Source organism: Macaca nemestrina, chromosome 8 (genome assembly GCF_043159975.1).
Source record: "Macaca nemestrina isolate mMacNem1 chromosome 8, mMacNem.hap1, whole genome shotgun sequence".
NCBI classification, from domain to species: domain Eukaryota; kingdom Metazoa; phylum Chordata; class Mammalia; order Primates; family Cercopithecidae; genus Macaca; species Macaca nemestrina.
The window spans coordinates 92,831,280-92,854,709 of NC_092132.1; the positions used below are offsets into that span (position 1 = coordinate 92,831,280).

General features: G+C 43.4%; 1 protein-coding gene across 2 annotated transcripts in view; it reads left to right on the forward strand.

Annotated features, from left to right (window-relative positions):
* The first annotated feature begins 2,510 nt into the window (after positions 1–2,510).
* Positions 2,511–23,430, forward strand: part of ALKAL1 (ALK and LTK ligand 1) — a 30,928-nt gene continuing 10,008 nt past the window's right edge. For both annotated transcript variants that reach the window (XM_011710448.3, XM_011710447.2), the window contains exon 1: positions 2,511–3,610. In XM_011710448.3, coding sequence (XP_011708750.1) covers positions 3,421–3,610 — 190 coding nt within the window. In that variant the 5' untranslated portion in view covers positions 2,511–3,420. The remainder of the gene's footprint in view (positions 3,611–23,430) is intronic.

Here is a 23,430-nt window from a genome sequence, read left to right on the forward strand (position 1 = left end):
GCAATTTTCCTTCATCTGGCAAGGCCAGCAATATACCTTTACTGTCCTACCTCAGGGGTATATCGACTCTCTGGGTTTGTGTCATAATCTTATTCTTGTGATGGTTAATACTGAGTGTCAACTTGATTGGATTGAAGTATACAAAATATTGATCTTGGGTGTGTCTGTGAGGGTGTTGCCAAAAGAGATTAACATTTGAGTCAGTGGGCTGGGGAAGGCAGACCCACCCTTAATCTAGTGGGAGCCATCTAATCAGCTGCCAGCGAATATAAAGCAGGCAGAAAAATGTGAACAGGTGAGACTGGCCTAGCCTCCTAGCCTACATCTTTCTCCCATACTGGATGCTTCCTGCCCTCGGACATCGGATTCCAAAGTTCTTCAGTTCTGAGACTTGGACTGGGTCTCCTTGTTGCTCAAACTTGCAGACAGCCTGTTGTGGGATCTTGTGATTGTGTAAGTTAATACTTAATAAACTCCTATATATATGTGTAGGAGTTTATTAAGTTTATATATATATATATATATATATATATATATATCCTGTTAGTTCTGTCTAGAGAACCTCAAGTTTATATTATCAATATTACCAATATTTTGGGGGAGATGTAGCAATGGATTTTTTCAATACTTGTGACTTTTCTGTTTTTAAAAATGTTTAAGAAAATCAATTATATTAGATATGTGATTGTATTTTGAAATGTTTAATAGGGTTTGTTGGTGTTAAATAAGGAAACTTCACTTGTTTAATTTATTAGCTAAGTTGTAAAGAAAATAAGTGCCTTGAGTTTCAAGGCTTAAAATAGCTTGTAACAGTTACAGTTTAAAAAACTTTGGATTACTTTAAACGTTAGTTACTAAGTACCCGTTTCTACACGGATAACCCCTCCTTATACACTAAATAATAAATTAGCAAGTGTTACTGAGGGCATGTCGACATGAACACTTCAAGTTGCCTCTAAACAAATTAGCAAGAGGCAGGGCAAGCAGCATTTAGTTGGGGCAGTTAGAAAAGTAGTCAAAGATACGCAATGAACAAAGAACAAAAGCAAAGAGTGACTTAGCTATAGGCAACCTGCTTATTTACAATAAAAGCATTGTGTTGGCAAACTAGATCCCTGAAGCTAGATGCCCCACAAAGATGAGGATTTCCTGTATTTTACCCATTGTGGTGGCTCCGCTGTGTTTTCACTGCCTGCTCCACAGTGTGCATTCACATCATTTTTGTTGAACGAATAAAGGTGGGTTTCAAAGGACCACTTGCTTCAGAACTACCCAGAGTCCCTTAAAATGCGGATTTACGGGATTCTTCTGGGTGCAGATTTACGGGATTCTTCTGGGGGACTGCATCCCGAGGGGTGTGGGAACCTGCATTTTTTTTTTACAGCCTCTCTTTCACATGATATACAGTCTGAGAACCACTGAAGTTCAACCTCTTAACCTTGCTAGAGAGAAGACTAAATGGTTTGCTCAGGGTCCTATGGCTAATGACGCTGAAAGTAGACCCCAAGCTGTCAGTCTCGAAAACTTCATTGCTTTGTTTATTTCCTCTAGCTTTCAACGTATAGGAAGAGGGAAATAATTCAGCTTTCAGGTTTTGCTGTCATTTGCTCCTGATAGATGGTTGATTAAAAAATCCATTTGTCATGGTTTCAGTATCACTTCTTCTCCAGCATTATTTCATACTGCATTTCCCCATCGTTTTCCAGACTAGTCCCTATTTTTTTATTTTCCAATAAAATTATTTTTGAACTGCCTGTCAATGTCTGTGAACTTCTAATGTTTTCTTATTTCGCTTAAGTAGAGCTGTGAGAAAGCGTTTATTCCACCTAAGTAGGGCCTTCAGACTCTTAACCTGTTTTTCTAGGAAGACTCTTCTGGGTCTTCGGTGGTGGAAGCCATTCTGTTACACCGCTGTGTTTGCTTAGGAAATACCATATTCCTATGCAAGCTTGACAGTGAAACGATTGGAAGAAGCAGTCTTCACCCGTGTAACATCTTCCTCAAAAGAGCATCATCCAAAGGCACGATTTCACAGCGCTCCTGCAAAGCTTGCTTTGTTTCCCCAATTTCTAGGGCATGTCGGACATGCCAAACCTAGATAAACGATTTGAAGGAGTTGAGGTCATTTTTCAGGATCTGTGACCGACAAGATTTTTTTTTTTTTTTTGTAGAGTAATGTAACATTGGGCAATGTCTAAGGAGTAATGGAGCCTCAGTTTCCTTAGTTATTCCTGTTCTCTTCCGTTCACCTGTTTGCACTTTGCATATGAGGAGATAATTAGTAGTCAGTTGATTAGAGAGCAATTTCAACATTTTTCAATATGCTTAATATAAAGCAATAAAGCAGGCGGCTGAAATAACTAAAACAACAGCAGTTTACAGAGCGCGGTTTGATCAGAGATGCTCACTTTATTTTAATCAGGACGACTGGTCTTAATTTCATTTTTTAAGTTGTTAACACTAAAACTCTTTAGAAGACTTTCCTAATTTGAAGAAAAATTCAGCCGGCTGCTTTCTTGGGCGCACTGGTCAACCCTGGCGATTTCACTTGGGGAAGCACTGAAACCAGCCACTCCATGCAGGATGGCCAGGGAAGCTGGGCGTGTGTCCCCGGTGCCCAGCCCTAGACCTCCTCCGCCCTCTTCTCCCCCACGCGGAAGAGAACGCGGTGCTGCGCCCAGGAGGGCAGGTCTGGCCTCCAGAGCTGGGGCAGGGGCGGCTGGCGTGACGGAGTGGCGATGGTTCCTGAGCGAGCAGGGAGGGGCTCGGCGGGTGAGCGCACCCGGCACCTTTGCGTCCAAGGCGCGGCGATCTCCGCTCATCCAGGCCGCATCTCGGCGCTGCTTTTTTCCGTCCCGACCTAGGCACCGCGGGTTCTACTGACCCCAGCCAACTAGGGGAATCCGTGACGGACGCCGAGGCTTGCCGGGTGGGGGTGGCGGGAGACAGAGCCCAGGGAGAACCGCCGGGGCGACGCGGCGGGTACCTTTCTGGGTCCTCCCAGGGATGCCGACCAGAGAGCAAGCTTAGGGTCCGGGTCCAAGGCAGGCGTTGCGTAGGGAGCCCTGAGACCCCCTGAGTCCGAGATTGGTGTCCGTCAGGGCAGGCTACACGGACTTCCGAGGGTCCCGCGCCCTGGGACACGCCCTCATCCTGGGGGACGACCGGGTGGCCCCAGGCACCGCCTCCCGTTCCCGCCCCGCGCCCCGCAGCGCTTAGGCTTCGGCACTCTGGGGGCCGAGTCCCAGTGCAGCTCCAGCCGACCCCCGGGACGCAGACAAGGGCAGGCGCGCGGTGAGGACTGCGGCCGGCCGCGTAGCCGCGCTCTGGTCCAGGGGGCCATCTCTTGGGCTGCGCACCCTCCGGAACTGCGTCAGGATCCTCCACGAGCCTCCCACTCTCTTCTGCCCGCTTGCGAACATGTGGCCCTTCAAGCCTGGTGCCCCGCTGCCCGCACTCCTCCTGCTGGCGCTGGCTTTGTCCCCGCCCGGAGCCCACGGGAGGCCGCGGGGGCGCAGGGGAGCGCACGTCACGAATGAGGAGCCCAAGCCGTTACTTTTCCTCCCCGCGGCCGGGGCCGGCCGGACTCCCAGCGGCTCCCGGAGCGCAGGTAGGATGTCCCCGTCCCGCCCCATCCTTTGCCCTGCACCTGGGGCTCCGTGGATTCCCCTAGGAGCTGGGTGAGGCACTCGCTTTGGGAAGCTTGAGATTAGTACAGCAGAGAACAGAGCATCTCTGCAGATTCCCAGCTCTCAGAAAGAGGTCGTAAGCGTATTAGATTTACCACGGTTGAGAGTTAAGTAAAGAAATCCGGCTGGCAATGGGACCAGCCTTCTATGTCCCCTCCCAGGTGTGGGAGGCCTTTTTGGAAATAAACTGGTAAAGCAGCCCAAAGACATGGGTTTCAGTCCCACCGGCCTAGGCGTGGTGGACAGGTTAGGTCCCTGTCAGCGCCTCATTTCTGGGTTTTCCGGGGTTTTGAGAATTAACTAAGATTGCTGTTCGTAGACACCTGACGGTGCCAGGAATGCCCAGTTCCCTTCCCCTTCACGCTGGCCGCAGCGAGTGGCTGAGGATGCGCCAGTTTCAGCAGGCGGCAGCTTGTTACTGGAACCTTTCCTAGATCATTTTAGAAGGGCCCAAGACGCAGCTGGCTGCTCCCAAATCAACTTTGGACAAGTCGGGTTCCTGCTACTTAGGTGCCCAAGGGGAGTGGAAGGAATGAGAGAGGAAAAAGTCACGCTCTAGAGGGTCATGAGACAGCCACGGGCAGAGAAGAGCTCTTGTGAATGCAGGGAAAACGGAAAAGGCCTTGGAAAAGGAGGTCCGAGGGGGCGGCCGGGCATTTGGGCAGCGCTGAAGGGAGGAGGGCAGGACACGCAGGGAAGGAAGATGGGGACAGAAGCGAGAAGCTCCTGACACGTTTCTGTTCACACCCAGCAACAGTAAAGCAAGGTGAAGCTGCCGGCGAGACTGGGACAGAAGGGCCCCTCTGCAGGGACATTTGGTGGCCTCCATCAGGCTTGGGAAGAGGAGAGGGCCTAGGGTGGCCTGGGGATGCCCCGCAGCCAGTGGCTGGCCATGGGAGCACAGCTCCTGATCCCTTCTCCTCAGGCTTCATGGCTAAGAAAGCAAACAACGGCTTCTTAGTATCATTTTTTTCCACAGTAGTTATGATATAAATATATACTTATTCACTCCACAAACTTTCTTCGAGTTCCTGTCTGTCACCATGCAGAGGGCGGAGGCCACCCAGAGGAGCAGACAGCAGTGTCTGTGCTCTCCTGCACACTTGGGTGTGGAGGGAGGGGCTGGTGCACACCTGCACTGAGTGAGCAGGGTGTCCTGCCCCGGGGAGGGGATGGAGAAGGTGGGAAGCTGAGGTGGGCTGCCCAGCTGGTGTGTGGACAACCCCGGCAGAGCCTCTCAGTCCAGCCGGCCACTGGGGAGCCCTCAGGAGGGGGAAGGCACAGGGTCAGTGTCCGCAGCACGGCCATGCAACAATGGTGCACACGGATCATGCACTTCGACTTAAAATTATTGTTAGCCTGAAATATTTATCTCAGAGAATAAAATGTGACTTTGGAATGTGAAAGATCTGGGAGAAAGGCTCTCAAAGTACAGAAAGGTGGAGGGCACACATTCATTCAGACCTGTTTCATTGAACAGATCTTTTCTCTTTGATTCGGACAGTGAAGACTTACTGAAGTGAGTTACAAGGGATAAAACAATATTTTATTTATTTATTTATTTATTTATTTATTTATTTTGAGATGGAGTTTCGCTCTTGTCACCCAGGCTGGAGTGCAGTGGTGTGATCTGGGCTCACTGCAACCTCTGCCTCCCAGGTTCAAGCCATTCTCCTGCCTCAGCCTCCCAAGTATTACAGGTGCACCACCACGCCCGGCTAATTTTTATTTTTCTTTTTTTGTAGTTTTAGTAGAGAAGGGATTTCACGATGTTGCGCTAGGCTGGTCTCAAACTCCTGACCTCAGGTGATCTGCCCACCTCGGTCTCCCAAAGTGCTGGAATTACAGGCGTGAGCCACTGTGCCTGGCCAAAAATATTTTATTAAAAGTTAAAAGTGGGCCAGGCGCAGTGGCTCAAGCCTGTAATCCCAGCACTTTGGGAGGCCGAGACGGGCGGATCACAAGGTCAGGAGATCGAGACCATCCTGGCTAACCCGGTGAAACCCCGTCTCTACTAAAAAATACAAAAAACTAGCCGGGCGAGGTGGCGGGCACCTGTAGTCCCAGCTACTGGGGAGGCTGAGGCAGGAGAATGGCGTGAACCCGGGAGGCGGAGCTTGCAGTGAGCTGAGATCCGGCCACTGCACTCCAGCCTGGGCGACAGAGCAAGACTCCGTCTCAAAAAAAAAAAAAAAAAAAGTTAAAAGTGGCAACCATCTGAAGTTTTAAACAACAATATAGTCAGACGGAAAGTGCCCTGTGGACACCCTCAAAGACATTACTTTCTGTGACTGTAGTTGTGTAAGTTTTTGATTGCTACACTACATTCACAAGGGGAGAAAAGGGTGGCTCATAACATCTGTATCTGAGTCTGTGAATGGAGTACTTGCACATGGATCAGGGACAAACAAGGACATGAGAATATAGAGGGCAAGGGCCTATCTGGATGTTCTCAAGGGGCGCACTCAGCAGGTGGCAGGGGTTATCGTTCATTCAGGAGGAAAATGTATCGCAGGTCCGGGAGGTCAAGGACTCTCATCCCTGTCAGATGTGCCTGGAATGATGGCTCCATATTTCTGTAGTGACATAATAAGCACCATCGCCCAGACCTGATGTACCTGTTCTAGGTTCAGAAATCTTTGCTGCTCCTGCAGTTGCGCTGTCTGCCTTTTTCTGTAGGCCTGGCAACTTCCCTAAATGCAGATGTGAGCTGGAGGTGGGGGGATCATTTCCAGGGAGAGGGAGTAGTAACTAGGAAACCTTGAGGCAGGAGGGGCCAGACAGCATGCCATGAGGATTGCGGAGAGTGGGGGACTGGAGGAGATGTGTTAGGTTCTCAGGAACACTCCTGATTCACCGTCCTTGGTCCTCCTTCCTTCTCACAGCCCACTTGTTCGTGCATGTATCCGTCCCGTCATTTAGCCATTTAACACACAGCTGTGGTCGCTGTGATGAGCAACATTGTTGACAATTGTGCTTGAGGAGCACAATTCAGTTCTTAATTCCTGCCTCCAATGTCTCTCGAATCTGGGTCTTCCTTTTTAGTGTCCTTCCCACCACTCTAGTTCAGACCCTCTTGAGAGCTTTATGGTGACCTTCTACATCATCTCCAATTCTATTAGTGCCCCTGACAGTGTGTCCTATTGGGATAAGAATTCCCAGTAACCTTCACTCCTGCTCTCTCATTCCTGTTTCCCTCCTCCCTTTGTCTTTGGTCACTGCGCCACCAGCAGAATGGCACAAACAAGGGACCAAACCTCAAACTCTGCCAAAGGAAAGAAACATCAGAACACTCATCCACTGAAAGAAAAACAGAGTCAGAAGGCTGAGAACAGGGCCGTGGTGGGAGTAGAGAGGAGGTTCAGAGTTTTTGACAGAAAGGAAATTGGCTTGAGGTGTGAGAGGTAGCAGTGTAAGGGGACTGTTAGCAAGTATTGATGTATGTGACGTTTCCTTTGCTACCGCTGCCTTTTCAAGGTATTTCATGTTTACCTTATTTCTACAGGCTTTCTGGGGTCAGATTTGTGTTGTTGTGGTTGCTGTTGCTGTTTTAATATAAAACCTCGCTGATGTGGAGCTTAAGGAGAGCATGTGAAGGAGTTTTGATGAGGTTATGCTGGACAATGGCAAATGAATGTGCTTAATAAGTAGCATGGGGCTGGTCTCTTTCCGGTCATAAATCTGCTGTGAGTTCTCTTGATTTTCCAAGAAGGTCCTGGCTTCCTTGGAAAGAAAGGCAGATATATACATTATATATATATATATATATATAGTAGAGACAGGATTTTGCCATGTTGGCCAGGCTTGTCTTGAACTCCTGACCTCAAGTGATCCACCTGCCTCGGCCTCCCAAAGTGCTGGGATTACAGGAGTGAGCCACTGCATCAGGCCCCATTATGAACATTTTATACTTCTTCTTCTTCTTCTTCTTTTTTTGTTTTTTGAGACAGTCTCACTCTGGTTGCCCAGGCTGGAATGAAATGGTTCGATCTCAGCTCACTACAGCCTCAACCTCCCAACTTAGCCTCACAAGTAGCTGGGACTACAGGCACATGCCACCACACCCAGTAATTTTTTGTGTGTTTTTAGTAGAGATGGGTTTTGCTACATTGCACAGGCTGGTCTCAAACTCCTGACCTCAAATGATCTGCAGTCCTTGGCCTTCCAGACTGCTAGAATTACAGGCGTGAGCTACCACCACGGCCAACATTTTATACTTCTGTTAATATTTTACAATCTGAATATATGAGTCTTCAACTTTGCTTAACTTCTACAGAATCCGTAATTACTACTCATCTTATGTATGTGTCTACTCACACTTGGTAGGCTCTGTTTTCTCTGTAAACATAAGGCAAATTATATAAGCCAACTGTTAAAAAAAGTCTTATCTTTATTATGCAATGATTACATGTGAGAAAACCGGAAAACAAAAACGCCAAAAAATTGAAACCCCAAAAGGTGATAATTTCTGGCTGATAGATTTGTAAAAAGTTTATCGACAGTATCAGATTGGCTATTGATCATTTCCATGAGACAGAAAGCACTGGTTCCAGGCTTGCTGTGGAATTGGGAAGGAGTGGATCTCTGAGTTCCAGGTGCCTTGTCTGCGCCACAGGGAAGACCCCATCATGAGGCTTCTCGTGAAGATGTAACAACAGGGGAGATATGTGGAGCACCTGACCAGGCTCCTGGCCTAGGAGCTGCAGGCAGGCAGCTTCTTACTCTCTCCAAGCACCACCCGGGCGTCAGCCATGGTGAACCTGAAAAGACGGATATCATCATGACTGCTTCAGAGCTTGGTTATATTTGTTTATAGGAGATTTTCTATCGCCAGCAGATATGCCTGATGCTAAGAAAGGAAAAACAACAAGTTACACATTGAGTTTGGAATACTGTTTGTGTAACTTTTTCTTATAACTATCTTTTGTGATTTCTAACAGATTTGAAAATAAAGTCTCTAATAGATTTAAAAACAAAGTAGGGCAGGGGTCATACTCTGAACTTTAAGTCAAAAGAATAAAAATTAATTACTACATTAAAGAATTTCTCATTACTACTGTATTAATTGATGAAATGTTAAAATAGCCACACCTTAAAGAATTCTTTATAGATATAACAAAAATAAAAGATACTTCACAAGAAAGAAAGGAAATGTAACACATAGGTTAGGTTATGTGGACAATGAGCAATAAACCTGCTTATCTCGTTTGTTGATGAATTAAATTTTGGTTCAGTTGTATTACTGTATCATTCCTGTTGAGAGTTTTATCCATCCAGTCTTCTAAACCCACATATATTCCATTCTTAAGAAAAATATTTCTTATAAATGCTTTTTCTGTTTTACTGTCTAATCCAATATTTTACATTACTTTGGTAAAATCTTTAACATATGGTAATCAGGTAGTAATTACACATTTCAAAAACATTCATAATAAGGTATTTTGAAATATACTGCAAAACTCTTGCTGCATAAAGAATTTCATTGCCTCATCTAGGAAACAACACGCTATATTTAGAAAAAGTTAGTTTAAAATTGTTATGGAAGATTAGAAGGAGAGATAAAAGCTTTCTTGTAGCCAATTTTTGCATCATTTCCAGCGTATATAAAGTATATATGACTAGATCACCATTCCATGCAGGATCGACCACCATGCTTGTTTTAAAATATACCTGGGAATTGTTTTAATCAGAGATAGTGAGACACAGACGCCTGGAAATGACTATCATAAAGGAAGAAGTTTGTCTTCATGTGTCCCTAAAGACAGGAGCACAGCGAACCACACAAGGCCACAGGGGAAGCACCAGGGCGGGTCATGAGGAAGGAGGAATGGGGAAAAAGTGGGCAAGAGGTTGTACTGTGATTTCCCCAGGAAAGCCAAGGCATGGCAGGGTAAGCGGGCTTAGGGTTGGCTGGTGTGAATGATTTCAGTGGGCTCTGGCACTAAAGGCTGCTGCTAGTCATCGGGTACCTGGCCCTGGAGTGATTAGGGTGGAGGAATGTTGGCCCAGAGTTAGAGAGCCCAGTAGATGAAGTGGTGAAGGTGTGGGTTTTGCATTGGCTGCTTTGTAAATGAAAGGTGAGCTTGCACTGTTTCTTTACCTTGTCCTTGAAATTTATATATGAATTATCTGCTGACTATCTCAGCTACAGAATCTCGATCTTGACCCTTTCCTACCTAAACCTGTGTCCTGTCTCTGTGAGTTTACTCTCTCTAGGAAAGCTACCCTAGGAGGGGCATTCTCTCCAGGGTCAGCAAGTCCCCAAGATGTCAAAGCATTGGAAATACAGAAAATAAAAATTCATGGTTAATACAGCTCACAGGGCAAAATCCGATATCCTCTGCCAGCTTCATCTGTGTTCCAGCCCTCCATCGCCTCTTCCTGCCCATGATCCCACCTGGACTCCAGTTGACTCCAGTGGGCATTTGTCGGCCTTCATCTTACTTGGCCTGTTCAATGCTTTGCTGCAGTTGACCCGTCTCTTCCTCTTTAAATGATTCCTGATTCCACAGTTATTCTTGCTTTGTTCTCTTCTTCTCTGACCATTCCTTCTTTCTCTCTCCAAACATCTCTTCTTCAGCCTTTAAGTGTTTATGTACCCCAAGGTTCCATGCTTATCAATGGATTTTTCACAAAATCCATGGAAGATTCCAAAAGGTATCTTCTTCCTTTTTCTTTACCTTGTCCTTTAAATTAGTATATTCATTATCTGCTGAATATCTCAGCTACAGAATCTCAAACTTGACCCTTTTCTACCTAAACCTGTGTTCTGCCTTCAAACCTGCTCTCTGTCCTTTATTTCTGGTCAAAGTAAAGGCAAGTTTTTTATTGTTAGAGATTGTGTTTCTAGGGTGGTAAATTTATTGCTGGATTAACAGCCCTCTGGAGTTTCCCAGTCACTTAGTTTGTTGATAAGTCTTCTCACTGCCTAATCCAAGAATATTATTAGGGCTAGATCCTGTGTTTTCTGCAAGTACTAATCTACTGTCATTTGGTTGTCGTGCCTAATAACTGATTACACATAAAAATCTTGTCACTTTGTGAAATGTGGTACATCTATTTGTTTTTGAAATGTTTTAGCATTTTTTTTTTTTTTTTTTTTTTTTTTGTGACAGAGCTTCACTCTTGTTGCCCAGGCTGGAGTGCAATGGTGCGATCTCGGCTCACCACAACCTCCACCTCCCGGGTTCAAGTGATTACCCTGCCTCAGCGTCCCGAGTAGCTGGGATTACAGGCATGTGCCACCATGCCCAGCTAATTTTTGTATTTTTAGTGGAGATGGGGTTTCTCCATGTTGGTCAGGCTGGTTTTGAACTCCTGACCTCAGGTGATCTGCCCACCTCGGCCTCCCAAAGTGCTGAGATTGCAGGCATGAGCCACCGCACCCGGCCCTGTTTTAGCATTTTTATAAGAATCTTGTTTATCTTTTAAAGTGTCTATGGAAATGATCATTTTAAATCTGGAAGAGGGATTAACTAGATTAAACTAGAAACTGAATAAATCATTTTCATGAGATCAGTCTTCAGATGAAATTGCTAAAATTTAAATTAAACATGAATTGTTCTGTGGTTTACAACAAGAAAATAATCTACTTTATAACATGACTTTGTATTTTTTCAAGTTTTCTGGGCTCATTTAATATTCTGTCCTTTTGTGAATATGCAATCTAATGGTAGAATTTTATCATAATATTGCATAATATAAGAGGACTTCAAAAGGACTTTAGAGATTATTTAGCTTGTCTACCTGAATTTACAAAAAAACCCCAAGGCATCTTTGGAGGTCTGGCTGGACACAGAACTTTACTTTTGCTGAGAAAGCAAAGCATGACTGTCCAGTCCTAAGAGAGGACATAGGACACGGTTGAGTATAGAGTCTGATTCGATATGACTATGTGTTTGAAGTCAGATCATTTAAAATAAATTTTAGGCAGTTCTTATAATCAGTGAAATGTTACAGATGCTGCATCTTCCAATTTTTTTTTTTTTTTAGAAATGGAGTGTCACTCTGTGGGCAGTGGCACGATCAGAGCTCACTGCAGCTTCTAACTCCTGGGCTCAAGGGATCCTTCTGCCTCAGCCTCCCAAGTAGCTTGGACCACAGGCATGCACCACCATGCTCAGCTCATTTTAAAAGTTTTTGTAGAGATAGAGTCTCATTATGTTGTACAGGCTGGTCTCGAACTTCTGGCTTCAAGTGATTTTTCCACCTTGGCCTCCCAAAGTGTTGGGATGACATTGTGCCCAGCCCCCAAAACATATCCTATTAAGCACCGTAGTCCAATTTTAGAAATAATGTAAGCACCAGATGTATAAAAATCAAGGTGCTCACTTACACCATACACATTTTTCCTTGCTCTGTCAGCTTCGAGGGACTAGAAGCAGCCACACTGTAGTCAGCAGGAGCGCACCAAATGCCCTGATCTTGGTTTCTAATGCCATTCTCCAGCAAAAGAACCAGGGTTCATTGGGGAAATCCCTAAAACCAAGACTAGGACGGAAAATAATAAGAAATGAGCCTAGAGTATCTGGTAATGCCAGAAAGTTTTTAAAAGTGATAAAAAATACAAAGCAATAAAAATAACAACAGAAACTTACCAGTGACAGAGTCAAAGGAACACAGGAGCCAACTAAAACATTTCGTAATGGCCAGAGTCAGAGCCATCTGAGATACAAAATAAAGCAAGTAGTATTAGATTATAACACAAAATATAAATTATTCATCAGTCATTGCTTGTGTAAATAAATGATTGAGTAAATAAATAACTGGAGGAGAAGAGACAAACCTCTCATGCAGAAGAATTCTAAATAATGCGTGTAGATCCTATGTCCTCAAAGAAGGGACGCATAACTCCCCTGTCCTCAAGTGTGGGCTGAGCATAGTGACCTCCTTCTGAGAAGTACAGTGTGGGGCAGGGGGAGGGGAGCGGGGAAGGAGTAGCTTTGCAGTAAGAATCCTGACACACAGGGACTCAGCCAGGAGGTCAAGGTCAACATCAGCAAAAGTAAATTACACTAAAAGTGGGCACTCTTCACAGGATGTGACGAAAATGGCATTTTCCCTTGGTGGTCTTCCTCCCTAAAACCCATAATCTCAGTTTAATTACAAGGAAAACATCAGGCAAATCTCAAATGAGGGACATTCTATAACATACCTGACCAAGACTCCTCCAAATGCTCAAAGTTATCAAAACAGGGAAATTTTGAGAGACTCACAGCCAAGAGACGCTTAAGGAGACATAATGACTAAGTGTAATGTGGAATCCTGGGACAAAAAAAGGACATCAAGGAAAAGTGAAGGAAATCTGAAAGGAGTGTGCACTTTAGTGAGTAAGAATGTATCAGTATTGGCTCACTAATTGCAAGAAATGTGCCATACTAATGTAATGTTAATAATAGGAGACACCAGGGCAGGGCATATGGGAATGCTTGGTATTACATAATTTTTCTGTGCATCTAAAACTGCTCAATAATAAAAGCTTATTTTAAAAATTTTATCTCACTCTTGAAGGTGGTTGACATCTTCCAAAACATTGGGTTTTAGTTTTAGGATGTAAATACTGCCTTTTAAAGCTATCTGTCACAGAAAGAATAATTATAAATAAATAATAATTTATTTTTTTTTCAAAAGCTACTTAGAAAATAAGGAAAAAAAAAAAAAAAAATCTAGGCCGGGCGTGGTGGCTCAAGCCTGTAATCCCAGCACATTGGGAGGCCGAGACGGGCGGATCACGAGGTCAGGAGATCGAGACCATCCTCACGGCAAAACCCCGTCTCTACTAAAAAATACAAAAAACTAGCCGGGCGAGGTGGCGGGCGCCTGTCGTCCCAGCTACTCGGGAGGCTGAGGCAGGAGAATGGCGTGAACCCGGGAGGCGGAGCTTGCAGTGAACTGAGATCCGGCCACTGCACTCCAGCCTGGGTGACAGAGCAAGACTCCTTCTCAAAAAAAAAAAAAAAAAAAGAAAAAAATCTAAATTAACACTACTACAAAAACTTTAAGTAATATAAATAACCTGGAGTGAGTGATGTTTTAAAAATATTTCTGGTGGGGCAAAGTGGCTCACACCTGAAATCTCAACTTGTTGGGAGGCTGAGGCAGGAGGATCTCTTGAGGCCAGGAGTTCAGGACCAGCTTGGGCAACAAAGTAAGTCCCCTTCTCTACAAAAAGTTTTTTTAAAAAAATGAATTAACCAGGCATGGTGGCATGCCTGTAGTCCCAGCTACTTGGGAGGCCGAGGCAGGCGGATTGCTTAAGCCCAGCAGTTTGAAGCTGCAGTGAGCTATGATTGTACCACTGCACTCCAGCTGTGGTGACAGGGCAAGACTCTGTCTCTAAAAAAAATAAATAAAAATACGTATTTTCTATTTTCAGAAGTTTTTCAGTCAGGATATTCTTTGTAGGTGGGTCTTTACAACTTGCATTGGCTAAATGGACTAGCTGATTTCTTTCACAGGAGGTTGTAATAAAACCTCACATTACAGAATATATTTATTTATGTAAAAGTTATTCCCCACTGAAATTTTGTAAATAAGTCATGTTTTTTGATGTCTTGGTTAAATCATTTTAAAAAATTTTGAGCAAATTATTGTGAAAATAATTCACTTTTATAATGCAAATAATTCCAATTTATTTGTTTAGTGAATTCAGATTTCATACATTAGGAGTTTGTGTTCCCCTTCCCCAAAATATGTTGAGGATCTAGTTCCCCAGTGCCTCAGAGTATGGCCTTATTGGGAAATAGGGTCATTGCAGATGTAATTAGTTATGATGAGGTCATACTGGAGTAGAATTGGCCCCTTTTCAGTATAACTGATGTCTTAGTAAGATGACGGCCATGGGAAGATAGAGAGACACAGGAGAACTCCATGTGACAATGAAGGCAGAGATTGGAGTGGACCATCGACAAGCCAAAGAATGCCAAGGATCACTGGCAGCCACCAGAGCTGGAACAGGCAAGGAAGGATCCTTCCCTCAAAACTTCAGAGAAAGCATGGCCCTGCTCACATCTTGATTTCAGACTTCTTGCCTCCAGAACTGTGAGACAGTAAGTCTCTGTTGATATAAGATGTAGAACTTTGTTATGGTGGCCCTAGGAAACAAATACACAGTATATGGTCTTTTCTGAAGGCAGAATTCATCTGTACTTATTCCATGTGTAAAGTTTGAGAAAGTGCTTGCAACTACTCAACTCTGTCTCTGCAGCTCAAAAGTGCCACACAAAATTATACCAATGGGAGTCTATCCAACATACTGTGTTCCAGTAAAATAAAAGTCTGACTCTGTAAATCTGGGCTTGATTTGCATTTCTAACATGCTCCCAGAAGATGCTGACACTGCTAGTCTGTAGAACGTAGCAAAAACTTAGAAGATAATAAGCAACCAATTTGAGTTTACTTTTATATCCTCTGCGTAATTTGCAGCCTAAATGGCATGTAGGTCTCATTAAACCACCTGGCTAATGTGTGTGTCAAAAAGAGAGTTACACACATACATCCCTCTATTTAAATATCTTAAACTGTAACAGAAGAAGCATGATATAAAAACATGTATTTACAAATATTTATACATTTACAAGTATATACTGGTACAGATGTTATGTAACTACATAAAGAAAGAAGAAGGCACACATTTTATGGCAGTTTATTTTTAAATGCTTTTAATTTAGTATTTTTATGTATTTATTTATTTATTTTTGAGATGGAGTCTCACTCTGTCACTCAGGCTGGAGTGCAGTGGTGCGACCTGGGCTCACTGCAACCTCCGCCTCCCTGGTTCAAGAGATTATCCTGCCTCGGCCTCTCAAGTAACTGGGATTGCATATGCCACCATGCTCGACTAATTTTTGTACTTTTAATAGAGAAGGGATTTCACCATGTTGGCCAGGCTGGTCTCAAACTCCTGACCTCAAGTGATCCACCTGCTTCAGCCTCCCAAAGTGCTGAGATTACAGACGTGAGCCACCATGCCTGGCCAATTTAGTATTAAAAATATATATATTTCTTAAACATATTTAAAAGTCAGCTTTAATATATTTAAAAGGTTATACTAGAGTCGGCCCTTTTTCAGTACAACTGGTATTGTTAATAAGATGACAGCCATGGGAAGATACAGAGACACAGGAGAACTTCATGTGACGATGAAGGCAGAGGTTGAAGTAGCTTTTTCTACTATTATATATTTAATATAGTATAGCTTTTTCTGCTATATATTTTAAAAATCTGAATTTGTCATATTGAAATTAAAATTGGATTTTTTTCCAAAAACAGTTCTCATCTATAATTCTGTCAGTACTGCTGTAATAAAGGTAATCGTTCTTATTTTTGAAATGGGAACTAGTTATACAATGATTAGATTGATTAGTAATGAGATTAGTAGTGTCTTGTCTTTAAAATAAATAACTGAAAGAACTGTACAGCAAACATTTTGATTTAAGTACCTAATGTAATGCTAGATTGAAACATAAAGTAATGTTCCATAGTACCTCACAAAGGACTGAGGATCAATTAACAAGGCTTGTCAACAGTAAGTCATATCAGAACAAATTATCTTTATGGAAGATAGTCAAATTATATGCAGGTAGAAGCAAACAATAAACATTTTCAATTATTTTGTTTTCTGGTTGTACTGTATTGTTTAAATTATTTCACATGATCATGGCTCATTTTTAAACAAGAATATAAGAATAAGAGATAAGTATGCCAACATATATATGTACATATGTATGCAAATCTATTTCTTTAAAAGATTTTGTAAACTTACAATTGAGGAGAGCAGCAGATGGCAACTGTTTTAGTAAATAAAAACTAGAAACTTTTACAAATTGGATGAATGAGATAGTCATTTATTCAAATTTTTCCAAGATAATGATCATGCATTACCTAGAGACCTGTTTGATTTTAACCCTCCCAAATAATGTAATCTTTTATATAATCATAGTTATGTATCACAGAAATGAAGCATACATTTTATTTTGTTTTTTAATTGGCAAATAATGGGTACATAGTGATGTTTCTTTTTTTTTTTTTTTTTTTTTGAGACGGAGTCTCGCTCTGTCGCCCAGGCTGGAGTGCAGTGGCGCGATCTCAGCTCACTGCAAGCTCCGCCTCCCGGGTTCACGCCATTCTCCTGCCTCAGCCTCCCCAGTAGCTGGGACTATAGGCGCCCGCCACCTCGCCCGGCTAGTTTTTTGTATTTTTTAGTAGAGACGGGGTTTCACCGTGTTAGCCAGGATGGTCTCGATCTCCTGACCTCGTGATCCACCCGCCTCGGCCTCCCAAAGTGCTGGGATTACAGGCGTGAGCCACCGCGCCCGGCCAACATAGTGATGTTTCAATCTCTATAATGCACAGTGATCTGATCAGGGTCATTAGCATATCCATCTCAAACAATTGTCATTTCTTTGTGTTGGGAACATTCAATATCCTCCTTCTAGCTACTTGAAATTGTATAGTGTATTATGGTTTACTGTAGTCATCCTGCAGTGCTATAGAACACTAGCACTTCTTCCTCCCATCTAGTTGTCATTTGAAGCTTACATTTTATTTTATTTTTTCTTCTTTTTTTTTTTTTTCTTTTGAGATGGAGTCTTACTCTTGTCGCCTAGGCTGGAGTGTGCAATCTCCGCTCCCTGCAACCTCTGCCTCCCAGGTTCAAGCGATTCCCCTGCCTCAGCCTCCTGAGTAGCTGGGATTACAGGTGTGTGCCACTGTGCCTGGCTAATTTTTTGTATTTTTAGTGGAGACGGGGTTTCACCATGTTGACCAGGCTGGTCTTGAACTCCTGACTTCGGGTGATCTGTCCACCTCGGTTTCCCAAAGTGCCGAGATTACAGGCATAAGCCACCACATCCAGCCTGAAGTTACATTTCAGACTTGTGCTGTCCAACACCACATCCACGAGCTATGAGGCTACTGAGCACTTGTCATGTGGCTGGTCCAAACTGAGATGTGCTGAATGTGCAAAATCCACCCTGGATTTTGAAAACTTAGTGCAAAAAAAGTAAAATATCTCATTAGTAATTAATATTGTTGATAACAAGTTGAAATGGTAACACTTTGGCTATACTCGGTTAAAATAAATTATTATTTTTAAAATTTTAATTCTAATTTTAACTTTAGAAAGGAGGTCTCACTATGTTGCCCGGGCTGGTCTCAAACTCCTGGGCCCAAGCAACCCTCCAGCTTCATCCTCGCAAAGTCCTGGGATGACAGGTGTGAGCTGCTGTGACTGGCCAAATGATTAAATTAATTCACACATTTCTTTTTACTTTTTAAATGTGGCTACTAAACATTTAGAATTACATGTGTGGCTCCCATTTATCTCATTATAGATGCTGCTCTCAGAACATTTTCCATCTGAGAGAAATCAACTAGTTTCGTTGTTTAGGGGGAGTTTTCTTTTTATTTAGTTTTTAAAATTTATTTATTTATTTATTTATTTATTTTGAGATGGAGTCTTGCTCTGTCACCCAGGCTGGAGTGCAATGGTGTGATCTTGGCTCACTGCAACCTCCATCTCCCAGGTTCAAGTGATTTTCCTGCTTCAGCCTTCTGAGTAGCTGGGATTACTGGCACACGCTACCATGCCTGGCTAATTTTTTTGTATTTTTAATGGAGATGGGGTTTCACTGTGTTGGTCAGGCTGGTCTCGAACTCCTGACCTCAGGTGATCCACCTGCCTCAACCTCCCAAAGTGTTGGAATTGTGGGCATGAACCACTATGCTTGGCCTAGGGTAATTTTCTTATATTCAGTTGTTTATTTAATATTTTGTAGATCAAAACTATTAGGTGCATCTAGTCACTAAATGCAAATTCATTTTCAATTAGTTTTTATTGAAGAATTAATACAGATTTATATTCAAAAAAGTTAAAAGTAATAAAAAGGGTGTGCATGGAAAAGTATCTCTTCTCTCCACCCCCAGAATTCTGCTCCCCGGCACCTCTCACCATTTTAGTTTGTTTTTATACAAATAGGAGTGTGCTGCAGAGCAGGGATTGGCAAACTTTCTTTAGAAAGGGCCACACAGTCAATATTTTGGGCTTTGTGAGTGTTAGAAACAGATAATTGGTGCTGCAAAGAAAAGCGTGGAGACAAAGGATCTCTCAGCAAGGCAATCTTTACTATCTACAGAAAGGGTGCCCCTTGCAGATGGAACAATGGTGAGAGCACACCTGAACAAAGGAAAAGCAGATATATTTATCCCTTACGCATTCGGGTCATCCTTACTGCTGTGTCCTGCATCCATTGGCTGGAGCTGGACCTCACAGTCTTAAACTGATACCCGATGTGCTAATAACCTAAAAACTTCCCTAAATAGGTAAGTTCAGGGGAGAATAAAGAAGAAAAGGAAGTTGCTTACAAAAGGTTTAAGGAAGCAATAACATTTCCAAACAAGGAAGGGGCATAAGCTATGAGCTAAGACTTGCCTGGGCCTGTCCAGACATGCAAGCCAAAGCAACTAACTGGGCTAAAGTATAAGAACTAGTAGGTGATAAGACGCTTTGGAGTAAGAAGATATTATTCCTAGTGTCTATTATTTTATTTTTAAACCAAGAGGAGCTTTGAAGAGGAACTTTTCTGCTCTGTACAGTGAGCCATACTATCTCTGCAACAACTACTCAGTTCTGCCCTTGTACTGAAAAAGCAGCCACTGACGACCCCTAAACAAATGGATGTGGGCATGTTGCAGCAGAGTTTTATTCACAAACACAGGTGCAGGCTGGATCTGCCTCAGGAGCTGTTGTTTGCTAGCCCCTGCATAGGCCAGTGCTAGTCAATACAGTTATAGTTGGCCGGGCGCGGTGGCTCAAGCCTGTAATCCCAGCACTTTGGGAGGCCGACAGGCGGATCATGAGGTCAGGAGATCGAGACCATCCTGACTAATCCGGTGAAACCCCGTCTCTACTAAAAAATACAAAAAACTAGCCCGGCGAGGTGGCGGGCGCCTGTAGTCCCAGCTACTGGGGAGGCTGAGGCAGGAGAATGGCGTAAACCCGGGAGGCGGAGCTTGCAGTGAGCTGAGATCCAGCCACTGCACTCCAGCCTGGGTGAGAGAGCAAGACTCCGTCTCAAAAAAAAAAAAAAAAAAAAATACAGTTATAGTCACGTGCCACAAAAGGACGTTTCTGTCACCTACAGACTGCATATACCATGGTGGTCCTTAGATTATAATACTGTATTTTTTACTGTTCCTTTTCTATGTGTAGATATGTTTAGATTCACAGATACTCACTATGGTGTTACAGCTGCCTACAGTATTCAGCACAACAGGTTTTGTAGCCTAGGAGCAATAGCCTGAGTGTGCAGGAGGCTCTCCCCCCAAGGTTTATGTAAGTGCACTCTATGATGCTCCCACAATGAAGGAATCACCTAATGATGCATTTCTCCAAACGTATTCCCATCATTAAACAGCACATGACTGTAAACCTTTTAACTTGTCTCTCTGCATCTATTCTTTGCCCTCTGTACTGTAAGCCAAAAAGTATCTGAGACTTGCAGTGAGCTGAGATCGCGCCACTGCACTCCAGCCTGGGCAACAGAGTGAGACTCTGTCTCAAAAAAAAAAAAAAAAAAAAAAGTATCTGAGAGAGGTCTCAATCAATTTAGAAAGTTTATTTTGTCAAGGTTAAGGATGCACCCATGATACAACCTCAGGAGGTCCTGCTGACATGTGCTCAAGGTGATTAGGGTACAGCTTGCTTTTATACATTTTAGGGAGACATGAGACATCAGTCAGTATGTATAAGATGTACATTGGTTGGGTTCAGAAAGGCAAGACAAGTTTAAGGGGGATGGGGGAGGTGAAACGGGTTTGAGGGGAAAGGGGTATGTGCAGGGAGGGAGGTGGGTGGGGGGGTTCCAGGTCAGAAGTAGATGAGGGACAAAAGTTTGCATTCTTTTGAGTCCTTGATCAGCCTTCCACTGAATACACAATTTAGTGTGGCTCGGTGAATCTGCAGTTTTACATAAACAATAGGGCACAGGAAGCAATCATATGTATTTGTCTCAGGTGAGCCTCAGAGGGATGACTTCAAGTTCTCTCTATCCTCCATCCACAAAGAATTTTTTTGTGGACAGATCATGAGGGAGGTATGTGGCTTTTTATCTTTGTAGCTATCTTATTTAGGAATTAATGGGAGGCAGGTTTGCCTGACATAGTTCCCAGCTTGACTTTTCCCTTGGCTTAGTGATTTTGGGGTCCTGAGATTTATTTTCCTTTCACAATACTTAGGCATCATTGTTTTTTATTATTAAAAATAGTTGATGCTGGGCTCAGTGGCTCATGTCTCTAATTCCAACACTTTGGGAGGCTGAGGTGGGAGGACTGCTTGAGCCCAGGTGTTGGAGGCTGCAGTGAGTCATGATTGCACCATTGCACTCCAGCCTGGGCAACAGAGCAAGACTCTGTCTCAAAAAAACAAAGTTTGCTTATTAAAAAATGTTTAAATGGTGTATATAATTTTATTTATTTTTATTGTATGTCTTTAACGTGCACAGCATAATGTATTGATATATGTATACAGAGTGCAGTGGTTACTGTGGTCAAGCAAATCATATCCATCATCTCACAGTTACCCTTTTTTTTTGATGGTGAGAACTCCTGAACTCTGCTCTCTCAACCATTGTTCCACATACAACACATCATTACTCCCTGCAGTCCTCCTCTAGACTTGCTCATCCTACCCATCTGCAGCTTTGAATCCTTTGACCAATTCTCCCCATTCCCTCCCTCCCTCAATGATCTTTTGAAAATGTAGCTTAACCTTGCCTTTCCTTTGCCTAAAGCCCTTTGACTTCTCATCACCTACAGAATTAAGCACAAAGTTTGTGTACAACTTGACTCTAAAGCCCACCTGTGCCGGCAGTCTTGTCTCACCCACCTCTTCTTCAGCAGCTCTAGACTTTTCCCCCAATACTTAAACAGGCTGCAGTCCTCCCCATTCCCATCTCTTCTTACATTCTTATCTTTCTTATCTCTGGCTTGTTACTTCAGGTATGGACTTAAACACCACTTTTCTGTTTCAGTTAAATCAATCTGTTGTACATTCTTGTATTCCTATATGATGTTTGTGCTTTGAAGTTAAAATTCAAGTGTATTGAAATTGTGGTTTTCTTGGTGGGCTGTACTGAGTGCAAGGAGGCACTGATGTTTCCATTTGAGCAGTAGCAGCCCTCTCGGCTTCCTATTCCTTGAACGTGTGCCAGGTGCCTCTGCCAGCAAAGCCGGGTTGTACAGGGGGACAAGACCGCATCCCTTTCCTCAGGAAGCCATAATTGCGGGGAAGACAGACACACACAGTGCCCTGTCATGCTAACCAGAATGTGACATCTGCTTTGATAGAAGTTATAAAATGTGTTATGGGGCGGAGATGAGGAGGGTAATTTACTTAAAATATGCAATTTTCTACACACCTGAGTGTCGTCCTTGTCACAGGGTCTAGAGATTAAAATTATACTCTAAAATGCTTTCAGAAATAGAATTATTTATGAAGTCTTTGAGCACGCCTTAGCCACAGGAGGTGCTTCTGCTGTACTCAGCTCTCATTCATTTTTCAGAATGCACCACTGTAACTACCTGGCCCAAATATTGACACCACAGAAGCCAATTTGCTATTTTTGCTTTCTGAGAAGTACAGGGGAAAAGACCTATGTTTGAGCTGGAGCATTATCGAAGAGAAGAGGAAAGGTTTATGTGATGAAGTACTTTCATTTTACTGCTGCTTTGTTTTCCTGGATTAGTTTTAATTGTTTGTAAAGTGCAGGTGTTCATTGTCAAATGGGAGGGGAGCTCCGATCTCTCTGCATTCCTGCTGCACCCACACAATCACGCCCTGAGCCAGGCCCTGAACTCGCAGAAGGCTGCCCCGAACTGGGGAGCTCCCTGCACAGGAAAGGGTTCCGAAGTCCCTCAGGAGCTCATGGCATGTATGGAACAGTTAGAATTACTGCGTCTGCATTTTCCAAGCCTCAGTCACCACTGCCTTGTCCTGGCAAAGTCACACTCATCACCGTGGTGGCTCAGACTCTCCTAGAGGGGGATGACAAACGTTCACTTCCCTATTATATTCTTACAATGTTGTAAGTTTAAATGTATACCTACCAACAAACCATGAGGCTCCACTATTTTACTAAAGTTTAAGTTTTCTCTTCCTTTGAAAGTGTTGCACGTGCTCCCAATTGTTTGTATAAATTGCATTTTCTGGATGGTGTAGTTTTAGTGAGTACAAGGTAAAGCCTGAGATACACTTTTATTTTTAAAGTTTATTATATATTAAGCACAAAGCCTTCCAAGTGGGAGAGATCATGACCTATAGTACATTTCAGTTTGTTTGTTCTGGCTACTGGGGAGAAAGATGATTATGGGCAGGAGAGGAGGGGTTAGGAGGCCACTGCCAAGGCATGGTCACAAAAGGACGATGGCTTGGGCCAGACTCATGTTGAGGGAAGGAGAAAGAAGTGAGTGGGTCTGGAATAATTTGTTGGAGGTGGAATACATAAAACTAACTCATGGGTTGGGTGTAGTGGTGAGGGAAAAAGGAAGTCAAGCATAACTTCTTGAGCTGGGGCCTGATCGAGAGTAATGCCACTTCAGTCAGTCTTCAGTGGACTGAGGAACATGGAGACAAACAGGCCTGGGCAGAGGAAAAGGAGACCTTCCATTGCGACTGTACAGTTTTGAGAGGGCTGTAAGGTACCCTTCATGCCGTAGAGCAAGCAGTGAGGTAGGTGTATTGGAG